The 26,441-nt window shown below is 37.6% G+C and overlaps 1 protein-coding gene across 1 annotated transcript; it reads left to right on the forward strand.

Annotated features, from left to right (window-relative positions):
- Positions 1–885: 885 nt before the first annotated feature.
- Positions 886–19,917, forward strand: LOC140805481 (uncharacterized). The gene is made up of 8 exons (XM_073161752.1): positions 886–1,215; positions 9,670–9,766; positions 9,909–10,018; positions 10,070–10,249; positions 10,355–10,898; positions 11,043–11,743; positions 12,044–12,415; positions 19,186–19,917. Exons 1-8 carry the CDS (start codon positions 886–888, stop codon positions 19,915–19,917), a joined length of 3,066 nt encoding a protein of 1,021 aa, XP_073017853.1.
- The last annotated feature ends 6,524 nt before the right edge of the window (positions 19,918–26,441 follow it).

Consider the following 26,441-nt stretch of genomic DNA (forward strand, 5'->3'; position numbering starts at 1 on the left):
AAAATACAATTTCATGCAAAATGACAATAAAATCGTAATAAGCATGTATGTCACATAATTTAATAGCAATTTTTATTGGGAATTTATAGAGCTCGATCATTTTTAGCGCCATTGCTGGGGACTGTTAATTTACGATTTTATTTTCAGTTTTATTCTCGAGTATTATTTCATTTGTCTTGAGCTTACACTCCGTCTTTTATACCAAGATCATTTGAATTGGAACTTGAGCCGTTTGATCCTAAGATCGAAAGGACCCTCTGCAGAAGAAGACAGGAATAGAGAATCAAAGACAGAATGAACATGAATGAGCGTGAGGAGGAACATAATGAAGAGCAAGAAGTAAAGGAGCCAACGCGCATACCCATGCTGTAGTATGCACAATCTTCTCTGGACGGAACACGCCCAAGCATAGTGAGACCGACTGTGCGGGCAAATAAATTCGAAATCAAGCCAGCTATCATCCAAATGATTCAAAATATGGTCTAGTTTGGGGAAAACTCACAAGATGATCCCAACAGTCACATAGTAGATTTTCTTGAAATGAGTTACTTTTGAACACAATGGAGTTTCTGATGATGCTAGTCACTTATGATTATTCACATTATCGTTGAGAGATAAGGCTAAAAATTGGTTGAATTGTTTGCCTGTAGGTTCAATACATGCCTTGAGAAGACATGGACAATGCATTCCTCGTTAAATACTTTCCTCCATCAAAGATCATGAAGTTGCAAGCGGACATAGCCACCTTCTCCCGTGTTGAGCATGAGTCACTCTATGAGACATGGGAGAGCTACAAAGATTCACTACGAAGATGTACACATCATAAACTGCATCTTGGTTAGTAGTACAAATTTTTTTTATGGTCTGATTATTTGTAATCGTATTATGATAAATGTTGCTACCTGTGGAAATATTTTGAGAAAAAATGCTGAAGAGGGATATGAGTTGCTAGAGGAAATGGCTGTTAGAAGCTATCATCCTCAATCTAGAAGAAACAATCAGAGGAAAAATGCTGGAATTCATCAGTTAATCAATTTTTCTTCTGTCACTGCACAATTAGAGGTACTGAACAGAAAGATAGATAGTCTGAATGTTGGTGGTACGACGATGTGTCTTCAAGAGATATTCTGTGACAAATGTGGAGGTGAACATTTTGCAAAGGATTGTCAAGATGGAAACCTTTTCTATGGGAAAGATGAGGCACCGATGAATCATGTGGGGACTCAAAGTCGTCCTAGAACGACCTTGTAAGGTTCAAAAAGCAATAACGTAATTTAATTGCATTCAAATCTAGGAAAAATGGAAAATGCTTAATTAAAAATTTTAATTGAATTAATTAAATTAGGTAGGCATGTTTACATGTTTAAAATATAGTTTCTACTAGAATGCATACAACTGTGTTTTAAAGATTATTCGAGACGCAATCGAGGAATGAAGACCGCAAAAAGAAATTTTTTGTGGGGACTTGAACGCTAATTCATTTCTTAATTATATTTGGGAATAAATGGATCAACTAAATAAACTGGGTCTAATTTTTTTAAAAAAAATACATAAGTGCGGAATATACAATAATCAATCTTATATAAACATCAAGAGTAAATGTATAAGTCTTGTACAAAATACATTCATATCAAACTAGGGTTCAACAACTATACATCAAGTACTGAAACCTATTCTAAGTCTGGGTCCGGATCTCCACGCTAATTTTTGATCTCTCATCCTCTTCTTGACCCTGATCATGTCCCACTTATTATCACGCACACATACAAACACAACAACAGCCGGATAACTCCGGTTAGAATATAATTCCCAGTATAAACCAAGTATACATGCATTTCATATAAACATATAAGAAAGCGTATAACAGTTATCAATAACATGTATCAAATCTGAAAACATGAACTGATAAAAACTGTAAATCAAACTCTTTGACTCTTAAATCTCTGACTCGAATCTTCTCTAGTATAGGGATCCAGGTTCCCGGACATTGACACATTATATCGAATCTCTGCAATAGAAGTTGATCTACTCCTAAGCACATCGATATAAACCAAACATCCAATGTCTTGGCACCTTTGCCACAGACTTGGGAATTCTGCCAATGACTTGTTCTCAAAATCTATCTTCTATTATATGCTTTTCTATAAATCAATAGAATAAGCATATACATTCAAAGCATACAAAGGTATAAAAACAATAACCAGCAAGTATGTGGTTTTAGGAAAACTCAAGTCAAATCTAACTCGAGTCGTATCTCCCGGTTAACATTGATTTATACTTTTCTTTTGTCGATTGCTGGCTTTGATCTATCTTCAAGTCTTCAATACCAAATTTGGAATAACATACGAGAAGTACAATATCATTATACAACTCAATACAAGTTTGTATTTGATCAATCTCAATCTAATTCTGTTAACATCGCAATCTCGATATATTCCGATATCTCAATATCAATAGACATCAATCTCAATAACTCATAATCAATCAACAACACAATCTGATACCAAATCTGTATAACCTCAATCAAATCAAATCTGAAAAATCATAACAATTTCATATGGTATCTATTCTTCGATCCGGTTTCAATTATACGACGTGTAATATCTCCAGAACACATAATATCAATCAAACTCTGATTCCTTCAATATCATATTTTCAAGTCATAAAAAAACATAAAAAAAACTTATGTCCTTTTGGAGTTCTTGTCGATAGAAGCACGGTACTAAACTCGGATTGAAATTCTGACGAACGGATCTTGCACAATCGCAAATCTACGATATAAATGCTTGAGAACTTTTCTGGAGAGCCTCTGTCTTCTTTTTAACAATTCTATGGAGAATTTGAAGGCTTGTTATATATATCATGCATGGTAAAGTACACGTGGCTCATCCTTTGAACTGCACGTCTCGCGCATATGCGTGACCTTCCTCGTCGCATAACACTACAATTGCTCGCGAATATGCGCACCCTATCTCGCGCATATGCGCGAGACCTACTGTCTCGGCATGCTACAGCTCGCGCATATGCGCGCCTTGTCTCCATGCATATGCGTGAGACATTCTGTTCTCACACTTAGAGATTTTCCCGTACTCGTGCATATGCGCGAGGTCTTCTGCCATGCTGGCGCATATGCGCGCCTCTTCTCGCACATATGCGTGAGGTGTTCTGTCCTCACAAATATCACATTCTTTCTCAACTCTTGTCTCGTCGTGATCCTTCTAATCGCAACAATTCATAAATCATTGGTGAGACAGCAAGGCCAGTGCACCCACGGTCTAAAAGACAGTGCACCCGCGGTTGGGTTGCACATGAAATGTTGAATTTGGGCCGTAGGGTAAGTGCACCAGCGGCAGAAACATGACCTCGCCCACAGTACAAGCACCTCACCTGCGGTCAAAGAATCACCGCACCCGCAGACGAAGCTTCCGAGGTGTTGGATATGTTACAGTATGCATAGCGCACCCGTGGTCTAAAGCTGGCTTACCCGCGGTGCAATGTGCAGTGTAAAAAATAAGACACTTGGCCTAACCATGCAATATAAGGTGTTGTGGCCTTCATTCCTAACAGTAGAACTCGAGAGAACCATTCAGAAAACCTTTGAAAGCTTCAAATTCTTTGGTATCTTGATATTGTGCTTGTACAAGAATTAACCATCCGATTTGCGATCCGACTTTAGTTCTGAGTTCCTCTCGAGACGAGCTACACAAGGATAGTGGATATGGACAGATTTGAATACGAGACTTCGACTTCGCCAGACCGAGAAGAGAAAGGTATAAATCGATGTTAACTGGGAGAGCGACTGGAGTTAGATTTAACTCGAGTTTCCATAAACCACATACTTGTATGGTATTGTTTTTATACCTTGGTGTTTTAATGAGTATGTTTATTCTATTGAATTAGAAAGTAGAAAGCAGAGAGCTATTGAGTGAGAGTCACTGACAGAGGGGCTAGCCTATGACAGAGGAGTCACTGGCCCATTGCACATTGTCAGAATAGGTTTAGTCTGGGACAGACATGCCAAGACACTGGACGTTTGGTATATCGAGATGCTTCAGATACAGATAGCATCCTTATTACAGATTATTCGATTTAGACTAGACCAAAGTCTAGAAATAAGAACGTACTGCCACCGCGACTGGTAGTAGTAGGTGGGAGACCTGTTACGTTCTTATTCACCGGGATCCCTAGATTAGATGAGAGATGAGCCGAGTCATGAGTTGAATTACAGATTGTATAAATTATGTTTCGTAGATTATAATTCATCTTTTATGTACAGTTTGATATCGATTCGCATTGTCAGATTATGATACATGTAGTGTTATCTGTTTCACGCTTTATTTTACCATAGCATGTACACATTGTTTATACTGAGATTTAATCTCACCGGAGTTATCCGGCTGTTGTCTTGTTTGTATGTGTGCATGACAACAAGTGGGACATGATCGGGGTCAAGAAGATTATGATAGAGGACAAGTTTAGCGTCGTGATTCCGGACTTGTTGTAGATATGGTTCTAACACTTGAAATCTAGTAGTTGAACCTTAGTATAGTCTGAATGTTTATTGTACAGAATAGTATTTTTATACTGATATGTATGTTAATTAATTCCATTACGTTCCGCCTTTGCATTATGAAAGAAAAATTTTAGACCCTATTTATCTTAATTGATAATTAAATCCCAAAAATAATTAAGAATATGATTAGCGTCCGGGTCCCCACATATCTGATTCACTTGATTACCCAGATGAACGGAGAGTTAAACTGATTGGGCACCAGTTACGGGAAGTCGCAAAGAGTTGGTGGATCGCAACCAAAGGAGCCCTAGAACAGCATGGTACAATGATTACGTGGAAATCTTTAAAGTTGAATTCTATAAAAGGTTTTTCCCCGGTTCGTACCGAGAGGAAAAGCTAAACATTGAAGAATATGTTGCTAAATTCTCTATTTTGCTACGTTTTGTACCTCACGTGGCTGGAAATGATGAAGTTGTAACTGAACGTTTATTAATGGATTGAATCGTGGAATACTTGCATTGGTATATGTGGAGCGACCCTATACTTTTCTGATGCCTTGAATAGAGCAAAAAGAGCCGAGGCAAGTTTGATTCGACAACGAGAAAGGCTGTATGTGATCCAATCCTAGAAACATCAACCATCTCCAGTCCAGTTCTTGGAATCCCCTTCGAAATTTGAGGTTGGAAGTAGTAGTATTGGGAAGAAAGAACAGTTGAAAGCTCGAAAGAAGCAATTATAGAAGTTAGGGAGCGGTTCATCTAGCTCCAGTAGTTCTAGCCCGAGCTATATCGGGGTCTATTGTAGAACCTGTGGAGGAATAAATCTCACAGAGCAATGACAAGGAGTGTATGGTAGTTGCAACAATTGCAAACAGCAAGGACACTTTGCTAGAGTTTGTCCACAGAGAGGTTCCCGAAGATTCCAGGGATCAGAATCATCTAGATCAGTGACTTAGATCGATAGATCATCTTCTGTTGTTCGCTCTTTCCAACCACACTCTACTCAGTCCCAACTAGGGTCAGCAGGAAGCCAAAGTGGCTGTAGTACCGAGGAGCAGACCTAGGATGCACTTGATGATATAGTGGCAGGTAATTGATCTTTTATGATTATTCTGATTATATATATTGAGAAATATTATTACATCCTGTATATGATTTCTGAATAAATTGCATTGATATATGCTTTGGTTGTTGAGTTATTATATTCTGTAGTATTTTATCTCTTTACCGTTTGAGGAGAGTTTTGATATCAGCGAACTTTGTGAAATATCGTATAATACAGCGAGATGAGAATGAGATTGAGTTATCTTGTGTATTACTGGTGTTATCTGATCCTGACCGCATTATTGATATTGATGTGTTGGCCAAGTACAGAGCTATCGCAGATTATTTCCAAGAAATGGTAAGATTCAGATCTGAAATGGCCGAAGAATGAACATGGTACGGTAAGGATTCTGGATTCAGAATACCTTTGATATATGTGATGTTCATGACTCGATGATTGTGAAAGGAACAGAGTGATTCCTTATGTATTCAGTTGATTTACTGAGATTAAGCGTATCATTGACTGATTTGCCAGTGACAGAAGTGTTGCTAAAGTTTTCCCAGATGAGCTTCCCGGTTTGCCTTTAATCAGGAAAATTGATTTCAGCCTTGACTCGATATTAGGTACTGTTATTATTTTTAGAACTTCGTGCCGAATGATATTGATTGAATTGAATGAATTGAAAGATCAGTCAGAAGAATATTAACCGAGAGTTACATCTGATTGAGTGATTCTCTTTAGGATGTATCAGCTATGTTGGTAAGTTGATAAACTCTGTGTTCAGAATATTTTGATGATTTTCTGATTAGTTGATCTATGATATTCTGGTATATTTGAAAAATATGACTGATTTTGTTAAATATCTGAGTATTGTATTGAATATTTTGAGAACTGGAAAGTGACACACAGAAAATTTTTGAATTGTGAATCTTGATTAAGACAGCTTTTATTCGGGGTATGTATATCCGAATATAGTATATCGGTTGATCTTGGCACAGTTGAAGTTGTGATCAGTTGGCTAAAACCGATAGCATTGTCAGAAATTACAGTTTTATGAGTTAGAAGATCAGTATTGATGAGTGATGTTTTGAATCTGATTGAATATTGCTGTTGTTCTAAATCCGTGTTTGAAACAGATAGTAGACAGTGGAGAATTTATATTGTACAGTCCGAATCAGAGCTGATTTTGAGAATTAAAGCAGTTCAGAAAGTTGATCAGAATGTTCAAAGCTAGATATCGACAACAGAGCAGGGCATCGATCAGAATAACAAGTTTGTGACAGTGTGTTATATGTTAATAATCGTTTGTGTGCCGAATATTTCATATCTGAAATGACATGTATTGTTTGAAGTGCACAATAATTAATGCAATATTTATTCTGATGATCGAAAAGATAGTTTTAATTGAAGCAGATGAGATTAGATATGGTTGAGTTTGTATTGAAATGTCTGAATTGTCGACAGATGAAGACTGAAAGAATGAAACCAGGATATTGGTTATATAGCTTATCGATTCCTGAATGGAAATGAGATTACATTTCCAATGATATCGTGATGAATCTACCGCATTCCTTTTGGGATTGAGCATTGATTGAGTTAGGAGTGACAGACTGAACTAGTCTTCGAGTGCTAGCTCGTACATAAAGACGTACAGATATGAGTATAGTACTGAGATTTCTATCAGAAAAGTGATCAGATTACACCGAGTATCGAGTGTTGATTATATCAGACCGTGATTTTGGTTGACTTTGCACTTTTGGCAGAGTGTACAACAAGAGTTGGGAAAGAGATTATATCTGAGTAATGTATATCATTCACCGACTAACGAACAGTCAGAGTGGATTATCCAGATATTAAGAGACATGATTAGGGCTGTAGTGTTTGATTTTAACACTAGCTGGCAAGGTTCGTTGTCATTGTGAGAATTATCGTACCGCAACTGCTACTAAACGAGTACTGAAATAATATCGTTGAAGTATTATACGACAAGAAGTGCAGATTTCCTTCTTTATTAGATAATACCTCCAAGGTTCCTGAGATTGGATCTGATATGATCAGAGATATGACTGAAAAAGTGAAGCTGATTTAGAAAAGATAGGAAGACAGCTCAGAATAGACAAACTAAATGTAATATCCCAACCTTTTATCCTTCTACTGTCAACGATGTTATTCTATGGTTTGATGATATGGATATATTGTTAAGTTATTATTGTTCATGGTTATGGTTATGGTTTATGAGTATAGTTGATGGAAGGGTTGATATTTCATGTTATAGCATCAATATGGTTATTGCATTGTATTTATGGTTATTTATTGTATGATTTTGATATGGTTTAGTAGGTGGTTGTGTATTTGAGGAGTTGTTATTATCGTGAAGGTATAATGTTGGGAGTTGGTGATGGTTATGGTAATGAATGGGTAGAATAGAAAGTTGATCTTGAGTCGAATAGGAATTGGAAGTGCAGAAACGGTATGAAAAATATGTCAGTAGTTGTGGTTTTTAGCATAATGTTTTGTATATTGATCCAAATGACATGAGGCCAATTCCATTAGAAAGATAAGATATAAGGCTATAACTTTCTTATTTTGAGTTTTGTTTAAATCATTAGGGAAGACGAGCCAAAAGTGACCCGAAGTGTGTCGTGTGTTTCGTTGTTCCAGCACTGACACATGTTGGGAGAATGGGCATACCTTTTTACTCCAACCTCCAAATGACCTGAAATTTGGAAAGGTTCAAGAAAACACATATGGCTACAACTTACATGTTTACCACTTAGGCTAATTCGGAAGGAAAATTGCAGTGTTGGCCCCTGGCAGAGGGTACACGGACCCCTACACGGGGTCCGGGTCCGACCATGCAAAATAAGTGATTTCCAGTGTGTACACGGACCTATACACGGAGGGGGGCACGGGGTCCGTGTCTATGTTATAGAAAACACGTTTTTGATGGATTTTGATGGCTTATATTCATTCTCTAGAGGCTTCTATACCATTCTAAATCCTTCCCTTTTCCTTCCATCGGTTTGTACCCTTTCTCTCCAATTTTTCTCTTCACTTCTCTACTTCAATTTCAAGGGTTCTAGTAGAAATTTGGAGTGTCATATACCTTAGAACTCAAGCTACAAGGTAAGGGTTCTATTATTTTGGAGTTTGGAAGGGTTTGGTTATATTAAAGGGTTAAGTTATGTTTATGGAATCATTGGATTATTGGTGATGATGGTTGGTTATTATTGTGTTTATTGATGTAGGAATTGAATCAAGGTTTCATAGCCACCATTTTGGTTTGATTGGGAGTAAGTAGAGGCTATCCCTTGTGTTCACATGATATATATGTATCCAAGCCATGATTATTGATGTCTAGCTTCTTTCATGGTTATGTTATTGCCATATTTGTTGTTATATATTCATTGATCCAAGAATTTTATTGATTTCATTGATAAAGAAGCTAGCAAGCTATTGTGCTTATCAAGTGTTTGTTCAATTGTCCCAATGAATTTCATATGCTTCAATCCAAGGAATGATAGTAATTCATGCATGTCATTAGCCAATCACATGATTATGAGTATCTCTCACAGTTTTGATATATTTATATATCAAAGAGATACTATCCACAGGTCACAGGTCACAGGTCACAGAACTATCATTCCCTTTCCTTTAATTCATGACATGTTATACCATCTATTTTTCCTTGACTATGTATTGTTCATTGAAGATGGTATTGTTGGATTTTCATTGCCATTGCCATAGCCATGTTTCAAGCCAAGCCATGTATATGTATTTGTTATGTACAGCTTTCTGCTTACAGAGTTTTATCTCATTCCAGTTAATATCATGTGATGCAGGTGACAAAAAGAATTGAAACGGATCGTCCAAAGGGAAGAAGTCATATAGCTAATGGAATTGGAAACTTTTGAACTTTTTACTTGTATTACTTTTGTGGGTTGTGTTGAACAATACAAGTGGTTAGAATTATTCATTTTGACAAATGTTTGATGGAAAAGAAAAATAATGTTGGTTTTTGGTTAGGTGATGAAAGATATTCTTATTAATGGTCATGTATTTTAGTTTTAGAAAAATATTTTGATGTTCATGGTATATTGTTTCTTTTCTAGTTCAATGAAAATGCTTCCGCGTATGCTTTTCTTTTAAATTTAAATGTCATGAGTAGTGGGTTGTTTCAATTGGTATCAGAGCGAAAGTTCTTGGACCGTATATGACTTCTTCTACCTAGGACAATCCGGTATGTTTTCGATCCTGCATCTATTGATTCTAACTTTGAGAATTGATTCTATTTTATTGTTATTGATGTATTCTTTCTTCCTATCCATTGTTAAAGTGAGCATATGTGTAGGATATGCCTCCAAGAGAAAGAATATAGAAGGTGATGATAGGACCTCTTCTACTGATAAGACAGTGAAGGTTGTTGATGAGTTTAGTAAGCTATTGAAAGAGCAAGCAAAGGTTCATGGTGAGCAAATCCAATAGTTATTGAGCATGCACACCGCGACTCAGGGTCGTGGTCGTGGTAGAGTTCAAGGCACAACAGAAAGTTCTGAAGATGGTGCCTATGATCGTTTTAGAAGAATGAACCCTCCTGATTTTGTTGGTGGTTCTGATCCATTGGTGGTTCTAGAATGGATCAAGTCTTTGGAAGCCATCTTCGACTATTTGAAGTTCAATGATCAAGACAAGGTTAGTTGTGCAGTTTTTATGTTGGTCAAAGCAGTACGTATTTAGTGGGAAGCCACCAAGGTTATAGTGAATGTTCGTGAATTGAAGTGGGATGCATTCACATAGCTTTTCTACACCAAATATTTTTCTCGAGAGGTTAAAGCGAAGAAGATGAATGAATTTCTCGAGTTGCGACAAGCTGCCATGACTGTCAATGAGTATACTATCAAATTTGAAGAAAGTTGTGTCTTTGTGCCTTTCATCGTCGAGAATGATAAAGATAAAGGAGAGCACTTTATTCGCGGCTTGAGACCCGAGATTCGACGAGATGTTCACATGGCTAAAGTGGTTTCTTATCAAGATATTGTTGAAAGGGCACTGCTAGCTGAACTTGATGAGCAAGAGATTGAAAAGGAAAGGCAGTTGAGAAGACAAACCTTTCAAGCCAGGAGTCAAGGTGCAAGTCCTTCGAGTCGAGGCGGCTTCAAATGGAAAGGCAAGTTGGAGCAACGCAATAAGCCTTCTTTGCCTTCATCAGATACGGAGCGACCCTTATGTCCCAAGTGTGGAAAGCCACACAAGGGGGAATGTTTGATTGGAAGTGGCCGGTGTTATAGATGTAAACAAATGGGACACACAGCACAAAAATGTCCTCTTTCGGCAGATAAAGGTAAGGTTCAGGGCAGAATATTTTCAATGAAATAAGAAGGTGTCAATCCTGATTCTTCAGTAATATCAGGTAATATTTTAATATTCGGTAAGGAAGCACTTACCTTGATTGACACTGAAGCAACTCATTCTTTTATGTCTGAAGTGTTTATGCATTCTATATCTTTTGAACCTACTGTTATGCCATTACACTTCAATATTGTGTTGCCCTCTGGGGATGAAATTTTTCCCACTAATATTATCAAGGCATGTCCTGTACAAGTGGGTAATAGATTACTGTTTGCTGATCTTATCGTTATTCCGATGGTTGCATTTGTTGTTATTTTGGGAATGGATTGGTTATCTGCTTATTGCGCGGTAATTGATTGCGTGGGCAAGACAGTGAAGTTTTTAGCCGATGACCATGATAGTGATGTGTTTGTTGGTATAGGCTCTTCGATGGGTATTCCTATTATTTCTTGCCTTCAAGCTAATAAGTTGTTGCACAAGGGTTGTATGGGTTTTCTATCTTCAGTGGTTGATGTGCGAAAGGAAAGTAATTTGCAATTACAGAATATTGATGTGGTTCGGGATTATCCTGACCTATTTGCTGATGATGTGCCTGGATTACCACCTGATGGAGAGGTGGAGTTTGTTATTGATTTAATTCCAGGTACAGCTCCAATTTCCAAGGCTCCATACAGAATGGCTCCTACTGAAATGAAAGAATTGAAGACTCAATTGCAGGAGCTATTAGATAAAGGTTTTATCCGACCTAGTTCCTCACCGTGGGGGGCTCCAGTTTTGTTCGTAAAGAAGAAGGATGGATCATTGCGATTATGTATTGACTATCGAGAACTCAACAAGGTCACAGTGAAGAACAAATATCCTTTGCCACGTATTGATGATCTATTTGATCCATTGCAAGGAGCAGCAATATTTTCGAAGATCGACCTTCGGTCCGGTTACCATCAACTTAAGGTGAAAAAGGAGGACATACCAAAGACTGCATTTAGAACGAGGTATGGCCATTATGAATTTTTGGTGATGTCGTTCGGGCTAACCAATGCTCCTTCAGTTTTTATGGATTTGATGAATCGTGTCTTTAAGCCGTATTTGGATACTTTTGTCATTGTTTTTATTGATGATATCTTGATCTACTCAAAGACACGAGAACTTCATCGTGAGAATTTGAGGATTGTGTTGCAGCTGTTGAGGGATACACAATTGTATGCCAAGTTAAAGAAATGTGATTTCTGGTTAGAGCAGGTGGAATTTTTGGGCCATATTGTTTCAAAGGAAGGAATATCTGTTGATCCATCCAAGATTGAGTCCATTAAGCAATGGTCTATTCCCAAGACAGTCTCAGAAGTAAGAAGTTTTCTTGGTTTGGCAGGGTATTACCGTAGGTTCATAGCAGACTTTTCAAAGATAGCTTTGCCATTGACGAGTTTGACAAGGAAGGCTATCAAGTTCGAATGGACCATTGAGTGCCAACAAGCCTTCCAAACATTGAAAGATAAGTTTACTTCTGCCTCTGTTTTTGTGGGGACCCGGACGCTAATCATCTTTGGGATTTAATTATCAATTAAGATAAAACAGGGTCTAAAAATTTTTCGTTTTAAGATATAACTGCGGAAGGTAATGGAATCTAAATACTATACATGTCTGTATAAAGTACATTTCAGTATTAAAGTACAACAAGCTAATTTAAGGTTCAACTACTAAAGTCCATTAATAAAACCAAGTCTACTGTAAGTCCGGAATCACCACGCTACACTTGTCTTCTCTCATCATCATCTTGACCCTGATCCAGCCCCACCTGTTGTCATGCACACATACAAAACAAGACAACAGCCGGATAACTCCGGTGAGAAATAAATCCCAGTATAAAATATGGTAAACATGTATATACATAAATAGTTCATGAAACATGCTGTCACGAATAAAATTAAAACATTAGATTTCATAAGCTATGAAATCTAATCACAATAAGCACGCACTTCAAATCAGCTAAACATGCATATAACCAATCTAAATCATAAAGACATGCTAGCACAACTGGAAGCAATAACGATGGGTCCCATGATCTAGGAGCCACATCCATATGAGCATGCAGTCCTAATCAACTCATGTCTAGACTCGACTCAACTATAACTCTAGGGATCCCGAGGTGAATAAGACGCCACTGGCTGTCACCTACCCAACCAATCGTGGTGCTGTACGTCTTATTCCTAGACTTCGGCCTGATCTGTATCCACATCTACAATAGGGGAGGTGATCTTCCCCTAAGCTGAGATATCGCCGAACGTCTAGAGTCTGCCTGATCTCCAGACTGTCCTATCTTAATGCATGAATAACAATCTATAATCATTGCATAATCATATAAACATAAACAAGAGTATAGTATGTGATTTAGTGGGCAACTCAACGCGATCTCAATTGAGTTGTTCTTCCCGAATATCACATGAATTATACCTTTGTCTTCCTGATCTGATGAAGAAGACGTCTCGAAGTCGAATTTGTCCATATCTGATCTGAAATGACAATAACCAATACACTATATCAATGTATAATCCAATTCAAAATCTATCTGGTCAATATCTGAATACACTACAATCTGATTCATATTAACCATATCACAAGATAACATAAATCAATACTGAATTTGATCAATCTGTACCAACTGATGTTTCGACGGCATAACAATACTGTCTCGCTAACCCCGTCAGTCTAAACCTCACAAATATAATACCAGACTTCGAAATCAATACTGATACAAATGATAATCTCAATAACAATACGAATCTGATATAAAATCTCAGTCAAATCCATTCTGAAAATCATATCAAATACATAAACAATCTGTTCTTCAATCTGACTTCAATTATACGATGTCTACAGTAGCAGAAACACCATATTTGAATTCTATTCAATTCTAACAACATCATAAAATCAAATCTTGTCTAAACATAATAAAACTTACGTCCAGTTGTAGCCTGCTCTGACAGGAACGCAGTACTGTAATCGGATTCAAAAACAGACTGACAGATTTTTCACAAATCGAATTCTAAAATCAAGAAGTAAACTTTCCCTTCAATTCTCGATTTTTCCTCTAATAATTGTCATTTGCATGTATATATATATATTTAAATATATATATATACACGTTCACGCATGAAATGGCAAGTGGCACCCTCACATTCTGCATGACTCGCGCTCGGGCGGTAAGAAACTACCGCTCGAGCGCGGAAGTTTCTGTCCGAGACCACGCTTGTTATCTCTTTGGCGCTCGGGCGGTAATTCTTTACCGCTCGGGCGCCATACATTCTGCCCGATTACTTGCCTTGGTGAACATTGGCGCTCGGGCGGTCAAAAAGCACCGCTCGGGCGCCATACTCTCTGCCCAACTTTTCCGAATTTCACTTGTAGTCTTATTTTCGTGTCCCGATTAATCTTCTCATAATCATATCAAATTATATATCAATAATTATAGATTACTAGGATTAAATTTCCGGGCATTACATTTCTCCCCCTCTTAGATCTTAGTTCGTCCTCGAACTCACCAATCATTACACCAAATCTATCAGAAGAACTGTATAACAGAGTTTAACATCCAAACTCCTCCCCCAATATCATTCTGTGGTGTCTTTCATTGGTCAATCTCTGATTCTAATCTGAACTCAAAATTCAAGAATTATAATATCTTAATCCTTTTTCAACTCGCTCTAGCCGAATCAATCCCGCATTACTAGCTATACAACATCCGTATATGCCAATTTGCAATCCATAACAAAGCAATACCACCTGTAGTTGCTATTCCATCTTTTTATCCCAATCAAGGACCTATGCCATTTTAAATACCAATCGTCATCATCCGACATTGGTTTCCTACATCTATCCATTCTGAATTATCTTGATAACTAGGGCTAACATTCAGCACTAGAGTTCTACTAATATCTTTCAATATCTGACCAAGACACTCCGACTACCTGTCACTTTGTGAACAATCTGCCAGAAAGAGCTGATGATATAATCTACCACAAGTACACACTTAATCGTAATCATAGTCTGATATACTCTACTCGAAATCATCCTTCTAGTCAATCTGACTATTTCTTTGACAGGGATCTCTGTCACTTAGTTTTGTTTGTACATCATCTGTACAAACTACTAGATATAGATTGAACAATCTATCAATCACGATCAGACCATATCCCAATCTGAAGAAAATGGCGGTAATTTCATTACATCAGTCCTAGAAATATACTTCCATTTCTATGCAGGATTATACCAAGTCGGTAATAATCTTCTAATTCCTAGCTTTCTGGCTTCTTTTGTTAGCGATCCAGACATATCAGTACCATTTTTTTTTTCCAACCTTTCGGTACAAATTCGGTTATAACTGATCAAATCTGTCTATACCAACATTATTTGTTCGAGTATCATACATTCTGAAATATCTGAATGAAAACTGAATCCCTTACTGTGCATTTCTGACATACCTGAGATTTCAGATTCGAACTATGCTGTACAAAATCAGTTAAAAACAGAAAATAAATAAGAAATACCTACCTGGTAATCGGCTCTGACTACCCATATCAAAAGTTATAAATAATTCTGAAACATTCTGACATCACACAATAGAAGTAGTTTGTCTGATACAACCACACGGTCACATATCTGTTACTGTAAACGATACTCTGCTCTGATTTCAACTGTTTACAATAAAATGTATGACACTGATTCACAATAACGGTAATATCACATCAAATTCTGAATAGAAAGAACATAATGAATTCTGGCTGGCTGACAAAATCTTCATACTGCCCAGATCAACTGCTATATCTCATCTGCAAATAGAATATACTCCCAACCAATATAAAATGTCTCAAATACTGATTTAGAACAATAACAATACTCAGCAGATATACAGCAATACGAGAATAAAAAAATCAGAAGAAGACAATCTGCTCAAACCAGCTAATAAAATTCTGACATCTTTGACATTCTGCTAATTTTGATATTCCTGATACCGCATAATCTGAAGATAAACCTGTATCAATAACTGCATTCGGATCCCTACCTGACCCATTGCTGTATACAATAATCACAGTTCTCAGAATATTTAACCCAGTCTTCAAATATTCAATATAAACAATCAGATGCTGTGGATATATCCCGGAATCATAGATATAACAAGCATAATTCTTCAAAATACCCCCGAACACATAATCTGTCAATCTAGAAACAGAACTAAAATGTCTTCAAGAGAAATACACACTCAACTGGATTCGTTAGCCCATACTTTAATCTGTCAATTCTTTCAATTCTTTCTGATAGAGAACCCATCTGACATCTTATCTAAGAAAACACCAGTTAACTATGATATTAATATCAAATTTTAGGCTCGATTTCAGTGGATCTACTGAATACATAAGGATGCCATCTGTTCCTTTCTGTAATAATCGAGTCCTAAACCCTACAATTTCTGAGGATTTCTGGATCGAAAATCCTCATTTATCAACTAGATCGGGTCTAAATCTTATCATTTCTGGAACACGTCCTACGATATTTCTGTACTTGTTTAGCATATACATGTCAATAATGCAGTCCAAATCAGACAATTACAAGTACATCATAATCTAATCCAGTCCCATCCTCCTCTAACTGTAGTATATAATATGTCACAGAAATTTCTGATATCAACATATTCCTCAACAGCCAAGGAATCAATACTACAGTATACACAGACCCAACAGATACAGCATATCTCCATACTACTCATTCACAGATACTCATAACGAATGCATTAGTATATATCAATACGTATGCCATATAATCATAAAGAATGGTACCTGTTGTAACTACTGGGTCTGTTTTTCACGCATTGCCACCCGATGGTCCTGCTCCCCAGAATCTTTGGGAACCCTTCTGAGGACACACTCTAGCAAAATGCCCATGCTGTCCGCAGATATTGCATCTACCAGTCACTCCCTGGCATTGTTCGGTGGAATGTCTCCCTCCACACCTAGCGCAATAGACTCCAGTATAACTCGGACTGGAACCACTGGAACTGGAAGAACCACTGCCTAACTTCTTGAACTGTTTCTTCCGAGCTTTCAGCAAATCTTGCTTTCCACTCGTGCTGCCACGTTCAAATCTCGAAGGGGATTGTGGTGTCTGGGGTTGCTTCACACACAACCTCGTTAATTGTCGAATCAAACTCTCTTCTGCTCTCTTTGCTTTACTCAAGACATCAGCAAAGTGATAGGGTCGCTGTAGATTCATGAATGCAACTATCTCCGAATTCAATCCTCTAATGAATTGATTCACTACAGCTTCATCATCCCTAGCCATATGAGGAGCAAAACGCAACAGAGTAGAAAATTTAGCAGCATAATCATCAATATTCAATTGACCTTGACTTAAATTCTCAAATTCTGCTTTCTTGTCTTCTCGGTACGAGGCGGAGAAAAATCTTTGATAGAATTCAGTCTTGAAGACTTCCCACGTGATCACAGTACCACGTAGTGCTAATACTCTTTTGATTGTAATCCACCAACTTCTGGCAGCCTCTTGTAATTGGTGAAATACCAATTTAACTCTTTGGTCATCTGTACAATCCAGTAGATCGAACAATATCTCTATGTCCTCAACCCAGTGCTGACACGTTTCAGGCGTCTCTGTACCACTCAGAATCGGCGGCTGAAATAACTGAAATTCTGCCAACTTGGTTTCCATCGGAGTCGCTGCCACGTCTATCTGCGGTTCTGGTATATATGTCTGCTCATATGATGTACTGCCTGTTTCCAAAATCCTTCGGAGAGGTACATCTGATTACCACAAACATTAGTAATCCAACAATACAATGTTGTGCCAATCTTTTCTGATCATGATCATCTTACTGCTGATCATGTATCCGATGTGATTCATACTCAAGAATACATAATACCCATTCAAATCATATAATCAGGTAAACATGTATCTTAAAGCAGTAAACAATAGGGGAGGTGATCTTCCCCTAAGCTGAGATATCGCCGAACGTCTAGAGTCTGCCTGATCTCCAGACTGTCCTATCTTAATGCATGAATAACAATCTATAATCATTGCATAATCATATAAACATAAACAAGAGTATAGTATGTGATTTAGTGGGCAACTCAACGCGATCTCAATTGAGTTGTTCTTCCCGAATATCACATGAATTATACCTTTGTCTTCATGATCTGATGAAGAAGACGTCTCGAAGTCGAATTTGTCCATATCTGATCTGAAATGACAATAACCAATACACTGTATCAATGTATAATCCAATTCAAAATCTATCTGGTCAATATCTGAATACACTACAATCTGATTCATATTAACCATATCACAAGATAACATAAACCAATACTGAATTTGATCAATCTGTACCAACTGATGTTTCGACGGCATAACAATACTGTCTCGCTAACCCCGTCAGTCTAAACCTCACAAATATAATACCAGACTTCGAAATCAATACTGATACAAATGATAATCTCAATAACAATACGAATCTGATATAAAATCTCAGTCAAATCCATTCTGAAAATCATAACAAATACATAAACAATCTGTTCTTCAATCTGACTTCAATTATACGATGTCTACAGTAGCAGAAACACCATATTTGAATTCTATTCAATTCTAACAACATCATAAAATCAAATCTTGTCTAAACATAATAAAACTTACGTCCAGTTGTAGCCAGCTCTGACAGGAACGCAGTACTGTAATCGGATTCAAAAACAGACTGACAGATTTTTCACAAATCGAATTCTAAAATCAAGAAGTAAACTTTCCCTTCAATTCTCGATTTTTCCTCTAATAATTGTCATTTGCATGTATATATATATATATATACACGTTCACGCATGAAATGGCAAGTGGCACCCTCACATTCTGCATGACTCGCGCTCGGGCGGTAAGAAACTACCGCTCGAGCGCGGAAGTTTCTGTCCGAGACCACGCTTGTTATCTCTTTGGCGCTCGGGCGGTAATTCTTTACCGCTGGGCGCCATACATTCTGCCCGATTACTTGCCTTGGTGAACATTGGCGCTCGGGCGGTCAAAAAGCACCGCTCGGGCGCCATACTCTCTGCCCAACTTTTCCGAATTTCACTTGTAGTCTTATTTTCGTGTCCCGATTAATCTTCTCATAATCATATCAAATTATATATCAATAATTATAGATTACTAGGATTAAATTTCCGGGCATTACAGTTTTAGTACTTCCTTGTGGTACTGAAGTTTTTGTTGTATATACTGATGCTTCTAAGCAGGGGTTATGTGCCGTATTGATGCAGCACGGGAAAGTGATAGCTTATGGTTCTCGTCAGTTGAAGGACTACGAGAAGAATTATCCCACTCATGATTTGGAGTTGGCGGCTGTGGTTTTTGCTTTAAAAATTTGGCGGCACTATCTTTATGGTGAGAAATGTGAAATATTTACAGATCACAAGAGTTTCAGTTATTTGTTTTCGCAAAAAGAATTGGATATACGGCAACGGAGATGGTTGGAACTGGTAAAAGATTACGATTGCACCATTAGCTATCATTCTGGAAAAGCTAATATGGTTGCGGATGCTTTGAGTCGCAAATCGAGTTCATTATTGGGTTCCATGATTTCTAAACCCTTGTTGCTTGATTTACAAAGAAATGAGATTAATTTGGTATCTTCAGGTACAATTGCTCGATTGTCTGCTCTAATTCTTCACTCAACTTTATTTGATCGAATTTTGAAGGAACAACAATTGGATGCTCAGTTATTAGAGTTGAAAAGGAAAAGTGATCTGTCAGGTGTTTATGAGTTTGGGTTAAATCGTGATGGTTTGTTGACCTTTCGAAGCAGGATATGTGTTCCTATGGGTGATGACATTCGAAAAGAGGTACTTCTTGAAGCTCATACTGCGCCATATTCTGTACATCCCGGTAGTACCAAGATGTACCAAGATCTTCGACGTCTTTACTGGTGGCCCGGTATGAAGAAAGATATAATGTTATTTGTTTCTTAATGTCTAACCTGTCAGCAGGTTAAGATTGAGCACCAAATACCGGCGGGGTTATTATAATCCTTGCCTATACCGCAATGGAAGTGGGAACACATAACCATGGATTTCGTTGTTGGATTGCCAAGGACTCAGAAAGGCTTCAATTTGATTTGGGTGATTGTGAATCGTTTGACCAAATCATCGAATTTTCTTCCTGTCAAGACGACGTATTCTATGAATCAATATGCTGAGACGTATATTCAGGAGATTGTGAGACTTCATGGAATACCGGTGTCGATAGTTTCTGATCGTGATCCAAGGTTTACATCAGAGTTTTGGAAGAGTTTTCATCGAGCCTTGGGAACGAAATTTGCTTTCAGTACCGCATACCATCCTCAAAGCGACAGTCAATCAGAAAGGGTAATCCAAATTTTGGAGGATATGCTAAGAGCTTGTACGATTGATTTCCCGGGAAGTTGGGATTCAAAGTTGCCTTTGGTAGAGTTCACGTATAATAACAGTTTCCAGTCTTCTATTGGCATGGCACCTTATGAAGCTTTATATGGAAGGAAGTGCCGATCTCCTCTTTATTGGGAAGAGGTAGGTGAAAGGAAGATGTTGAGCCCGGAGTTGGTTCAACAAACAGCAGATGTTGTGGCATTGATCCAAGAGCGAATGAAGACCCCTCAGTCTAGACAGAAGAGTTATGCCGATGTTCGACGACGGCCTTTGATTTTCGAGGTTGGTGATCATGTTTTTATTAAAATATGTAATAGCCGAGCTCGGTGAACGGTACGGTTTAAGTTTTCGTATGTTATAGATTTATTGATTAAGTTTAAGTTTAGTTGTGATGTTAAAAGTTGTTATTATGGGCCATAGTATTGTTGGTTATTATTGTCTTGAGGTGTGGTTGGTGTTTGTTATTTCGTTTCAGAGTTTCGGTTAGCTTTTAGTTGCTTGAGATTTTGTTTCTGCCGTGACAGCACCGCACCCGTACTCAGTGTAAGGACCGCACCCGCGGTCGTAATTGTTGGATTTTGGTGTTTTTCCCCGTAGTGTCACCGCACCCGCGGTGATGTTAGTACCGGACCCGCGGTGTAGACCGCACCCGCGGTGATTGCAGGACCGCACCCGCGGTCATTGATTTCGGAATTTTTGGTGGAGTGCCGTGAGCTCAGCGCACCCGCGGTAATGATAGAGCGCACCCGTGGTCATGCATTATTGAGGTATGGGCGAGATATTTAGTAGCTTTTTGGAGTGGTTGACTTCACTTTTTCCCATCCCTTTTCTCTCCATCTCGTTTTTCTCTCTAGAACCAAGGGTTTTCCTCCATTTCTTCCATTTCCTATCTTCAATCCAAGCTTCTAGTTGGATTTTCGAGTAGAGATCGAAGTTCTCCTTGGTGCTAGGAAGCTAAGGTAAGCTTTTGGTTGTGTTATCTCTTGGTTTTGGAGAAGAGATGTTATGGGTTTGATGTATTTGTTGGTTTAATGCATTATTTGACTTAGGTTCTTGGATATTTAGTTGATGATGGTGTTATTTATGGATTATTGTTGTAGGATTTCAACCAAGTGATTAGTGGAGGTGTTCTTGTGGTTTGTAAGTGGAATTTCATCCCTTGTGCTCACATGATTATATATGTATTGTGTTCAAAGGTTTTATTGTGTTATTCCCTTCAATTGATTCTTGATTATGTATTGATTCCATTGCTATGTATATTGGGGACATTTTTATGTCTCATATTATTGAAAAGGGAATACAAAGAGTATAGTCTTCAAAGTTATTGATTAAATGCCAAGAGAGAGTTTCAAATGTTTATTGGATTGATAGATACATAGTCAGATATTGCATGCAATGATCAACGACCATAGGCTTATATCCCTCAGAGTTATCGGTTTATATCAATTAGGATACGAGCACCACAGACAGAGTTACTATTGATATCAATCCAACCAGAGTAAATAGAAATACCATCTCATTGTTATGCTATTGCTATGATATTCATGTTTCAGAGTTGATGGTATTTAATGATTTCAAAGCTATGTTTTACAGAGTATGATATGTTCATTGTTATGTAAGAGTTCCACTTGCTGAGTTTTATACTCATTTCAGTTATTTTCATGTGATGCAGATAAGAGCGATGGGCCAGGACGTTGACTGTGGATTGGGGTCATATGCATACGAAGATTGGAAGGAAGTAGTTTGTTTTGCAAACAATATTTTGTACATGATCATTAAAATGATGTTTTGTATTTTGATGTATCATTTAGTTGATCATGTTGATACTTTTGATGATATTTGGAAATGTATTTTGAAACTCCTTCCATTTGTAAGAAAATTTTAAATTCCGCTGTATTTTAATTGTAACGGGTCAAGGTGTCACAAAATAGCTCCTCTCAAGGGAGTTATGCGATTTGGTAAGAAAGGTAAGTTAAGTCCTCGATACATTGGACCTTTTGAAATTCTTGATAAGATTGGAGATCGAGCCTATCATCTTGCATTAACAGCGAACATGGATAGAGTTCACAATGTATTTCATTTTTCTATGCTCCATAAGTATCTTTCTAATCCATCTCATGTTCTTCGGTACGAATCATTGGATCTTTTACCTAACTTGAGTTACGAGGAAGTGCCGGTTCAAATTCTTGATCGCAAAGTGAACATGCTAAGGACTAAAGAAATTGGCCTTGTCAAAGTTCTTTGGAGGAATCATGTTATTGAAGAGGCCACGTGGGAACCGGAAGAGGAGATGAAACATCGTTATCCGAATTTATTTGACGGTAAGCAAATTTCGGGGACGAAATTTTTATAAGGGGGGGGGGGAGATTGTAATATCCCAACCTTTTATCCTTCTACTGTCAACGATGTTATTCTATGGTTTGATGATATGGAAATATTGTTAAGTTATTATTGTTCATGGTTATGATTATGGTTTATGAGTATAGTTGGTGGAAGGGTTGATATTTCATGTTATAGCATCAATATGGTTATTGCATTGTATTTATGGTTATTTATTGTATGATTTTGATATGGTTTAGTAGGTGGTTGTGTATTTGAGGAGTTGTTATTATCGTGAAGGTATAATGTTGGGAGTTGGTGATGGTTATGGTAATGAATGGGTAGAATAGAAAGTTGATCTTGAGTCGAATAGGAATTGGAAGTGCAGAAACGGTATGAAAAATATGGCAGTAGTTGTGGTTTAGTATAATGTTTTGTATATTGATCCAAATGACATGAGGCCAATTCCATTAGAAAGATAAGATATAAGGCTATAACTTTCTTATTTTGAGTTTTGTTTAAATCATTAGGGAAGACGAGCCAAAAGTGACCCGAAGTGTGTCGTGTGTTTCGTTGTTCCTGCACTGACACATGTTGGGAGAATGGGCATACCTTTTTACTCCCACCTCCAAATGACCTGAAATTTGGAAAGGTTCAAGAAAACACATATGGCTACAACTTTCATGTTTACCACTTTGGCTAATTCGGAAGGAAAATTGCAGTGTTGGCCCCTGGCAGAGGGTACACGGACCCCTACACGAGGTCCGGGTCCGACCATGCAAAATAAGTGATTTCCAGTGTGTACACAGACCTATACACGGAGGAGGGCACGGGGTCCGTGTCTATGTTATAGAAAACACGTTTTAGATGGATTTTGATGGCTTATATTCATTCTCTAGAGGCTTCTATACCATTTTAAATCCTTCCCTTTTCCTTCCATCGGTTTGTACCCTTTCTCTCCAATTTTTCTCTTCATTTCTCTACTTCAATTTCAAGGGTTCTAGTAGAAATTTGGAGTGTCATATACCTTAGAACTCAAGCTACAAGGTAAGGGTTCTATTATTTTTGAGTTTGGAAGGGTTTGGTTATATTAAAGGGTTAAGTTATGTTTATGGATTCATTGGATTATTGGTGATGATGGTTGGTTATTATTGTGTTTATTGATGTAGGAATTGAATCAAGGTTTCATAGCCACCATTTTGGTTTGATTGGGAGTAAGTAGAGGCTATTCCTTGTGCTCACATGATATATATGTATCCAAGCCATGTTTATTGATGTCTAGCTTCTTTCATGGTTATGTTATTGCCATATTTGTTGTTATATATTCATTGATCCAAGAATTTTATTGATTTCATTGATAAAGAAGCTAGCAAGCTATTATGCTTATCAAGTGTTTGTTCAATTGTCCCAATGAATTTCATATGCTTCAATCCAAGGAATGATAGTAATTCATGCATGTCATTGGCCAATCACATGATTATGAGTATCTCTCACAGTTTTGATATATTTATATATCGAAGAGATACTATCCACAGGTCACAGGTCACAGAACTATCATTCCCTTTCCTTTAATTCATGACATGTTATACCATCTATTTTTCCTTGATTATGTATTGTTCATTGAAGATGGTATTGTTCGATTTTCATTGCCATTGCCATATCCATGTTTCAAGCCAAGACATGTATATGTATTTGTTATGCACAGCTTTCTGCTTACTGAGTTTTATCTCATTCCAGTTAATATCATGTGATGCAGGTGACAAAAAGAATTGAAACGGATCGTCCAAGGGGAAGAAGTCATGTAGCTAATGGAATTGGAAACTTTTGAACTTTTTACTTGTATTACTTTTGTGGGTTGTGTTGAACAATACAAGTGGTTAGAATTATTCATTTTGGCAAATGTTTGATGGAAAAGAAAAATAATGTTGGTTTTTGGTTAGGTGATGAAAGATATTCTTATTAATGGTCATGTATTTTAGTTTTAGAAAAATATTTTGATGTTCATGGTATATTGTTTCTTTTCTTGTTCAATGAAAATGCTTCCGCGTATGCTTTTCTTTTAAATTTAAATGTCATGAGTAGTGGGTTGTTTCACTAAATATACCAACGTCAGACGATGACCGTTGATATTTGAGGCCAAAGAATTAATATTGAATTGACTGGGATTAAACAGATTTGATAACAGCTGTTGATGTTGATTTGTTATGAGCTGTTGATTGGTATATACGGATGTTGTATAACCAGTATTTTGAGATTGATTTTATCAGAGTTACTTCGAGTTATATTATGATATTATATTTCTTAAATTATTATTCCAGAGTGAAATCGGAATCAGTAAAAGAAAGATAATTCAGAATGAAGACTATTCTGCTGTTGAAAGTGCAATAAAGTGGTTAGAATATCGAACAAACTATTTGGAAGACAGAATCCGAAATGAGACAGAGATTCCAGAATTGTTTTATTGAGGTGAGTTTTCTATTCAGCTTCTGTTATACATTGATTTCTGATATGATTTGATTGCCTGTGATTTCGGGGAAGAAATCATATCTTAGGGGGGAGAAATGTAATGCCCGGGATTTTGATTCTGTTAATCTGAAATTATTGATTTTTAATTGATATGATTATAGCCAGGCCATTCCGAGATCAGATTGGACAAAGTATAAGAATTAAAAAGAAGAAGAGAAGAGTTGGGCCGAAAGTTCTGCGCCCGGGCGGAAGTTTCTGTCCGCCCGAGCGCCACATGATAAAAGAAGAGGGCCGAAGGTCTTGCACTCGGGCGGAAGTTTTTGTCCGCCCGAGCACGATTGTATACTATGCAAGGGCCGAGAGTTCCGCTCTCGGGCGGAACTTTTATGTCCGCTCGAGACTTCCGCGCTCGGGCGGAACTTTATGTCCGCCCGAGCACGAGACGTGCAGTATGCACATTGAGCCACGTACCTCTAGCATGCATCTTGATATATTGTTAGAGTAGGTGCTCGTCGAGCCAAGTGTTGGCCGAGTGTTCACAATGAAACTCTATGTATAAGCAATCTTTATTTTAATAATATTTGAAATTATTATTTTGGCACATCTTTATCTGTATACCCATGCTAGTTGCATAGATAAAGCCCTTGAATGTACAAATAGTAGAAAGAATATGAGATGCTCATATGATGAGTATCATGAAACTCATATTTGGAATACTGCATATTCTAAACAGTTCCTAGTCGATTCAGCCGCCACTAAGAAGGATATAGGCCGCTCGAGTTCGAGACTAGTATCTGCGATGTGAGTACCATGTTTCATTGGTAGGGAACATTGTGATGTCCGAGCATGCAGATAGGTGCTCCTGGTAGAGTGCATTGAACAACCCTCCATAAAAGGACTTTCCAAGTGGTTCTCACTTTTCGAGTGGAAACGTCCTAGTTTATGGTTGTACACCATTAGTCCTTATGACCCGGGACAACATTGAGACTCTATATGCTAGAATTACACTTTGACTTGTTTACCGACTCTCATGGGGTCATCAGGTGGCAAGGTTGGGTGTTCTATCGAAACCTATAGGAGTCGATGCATTGTAGTTGGGGATTCACCGCTTACCTTCGGGTATGGATATCCTATGTGTTATCATGTGTATGTATGTTGAAATCTCTGATCAGAGTATGGTGGTAATTATGAAAGGGGTTTCATAGATTACACCATCGATGCAACTACAACATGACACATAGTATTGATTCATTGGCAACTCTACCAATGGTTGTCGAATCGGTCGGGATATATGAGTTGAAGGG

This window comes from Primulina eburnea, chromosome 11, assembly GCF_022965805.1.
Source record: "Primulina eburnea isolate SZY01 chromosome 11, ASM2296580v1, whole genome shotgun sequence".
Classification (NCBI taxonomy): domain Eukaryota; kingdom Viridiplantae; phylum Streptophyta; class Magnoliopsida; order Lamiales; family Gesneriaceae; genus Primulina; species Primulina eburnea.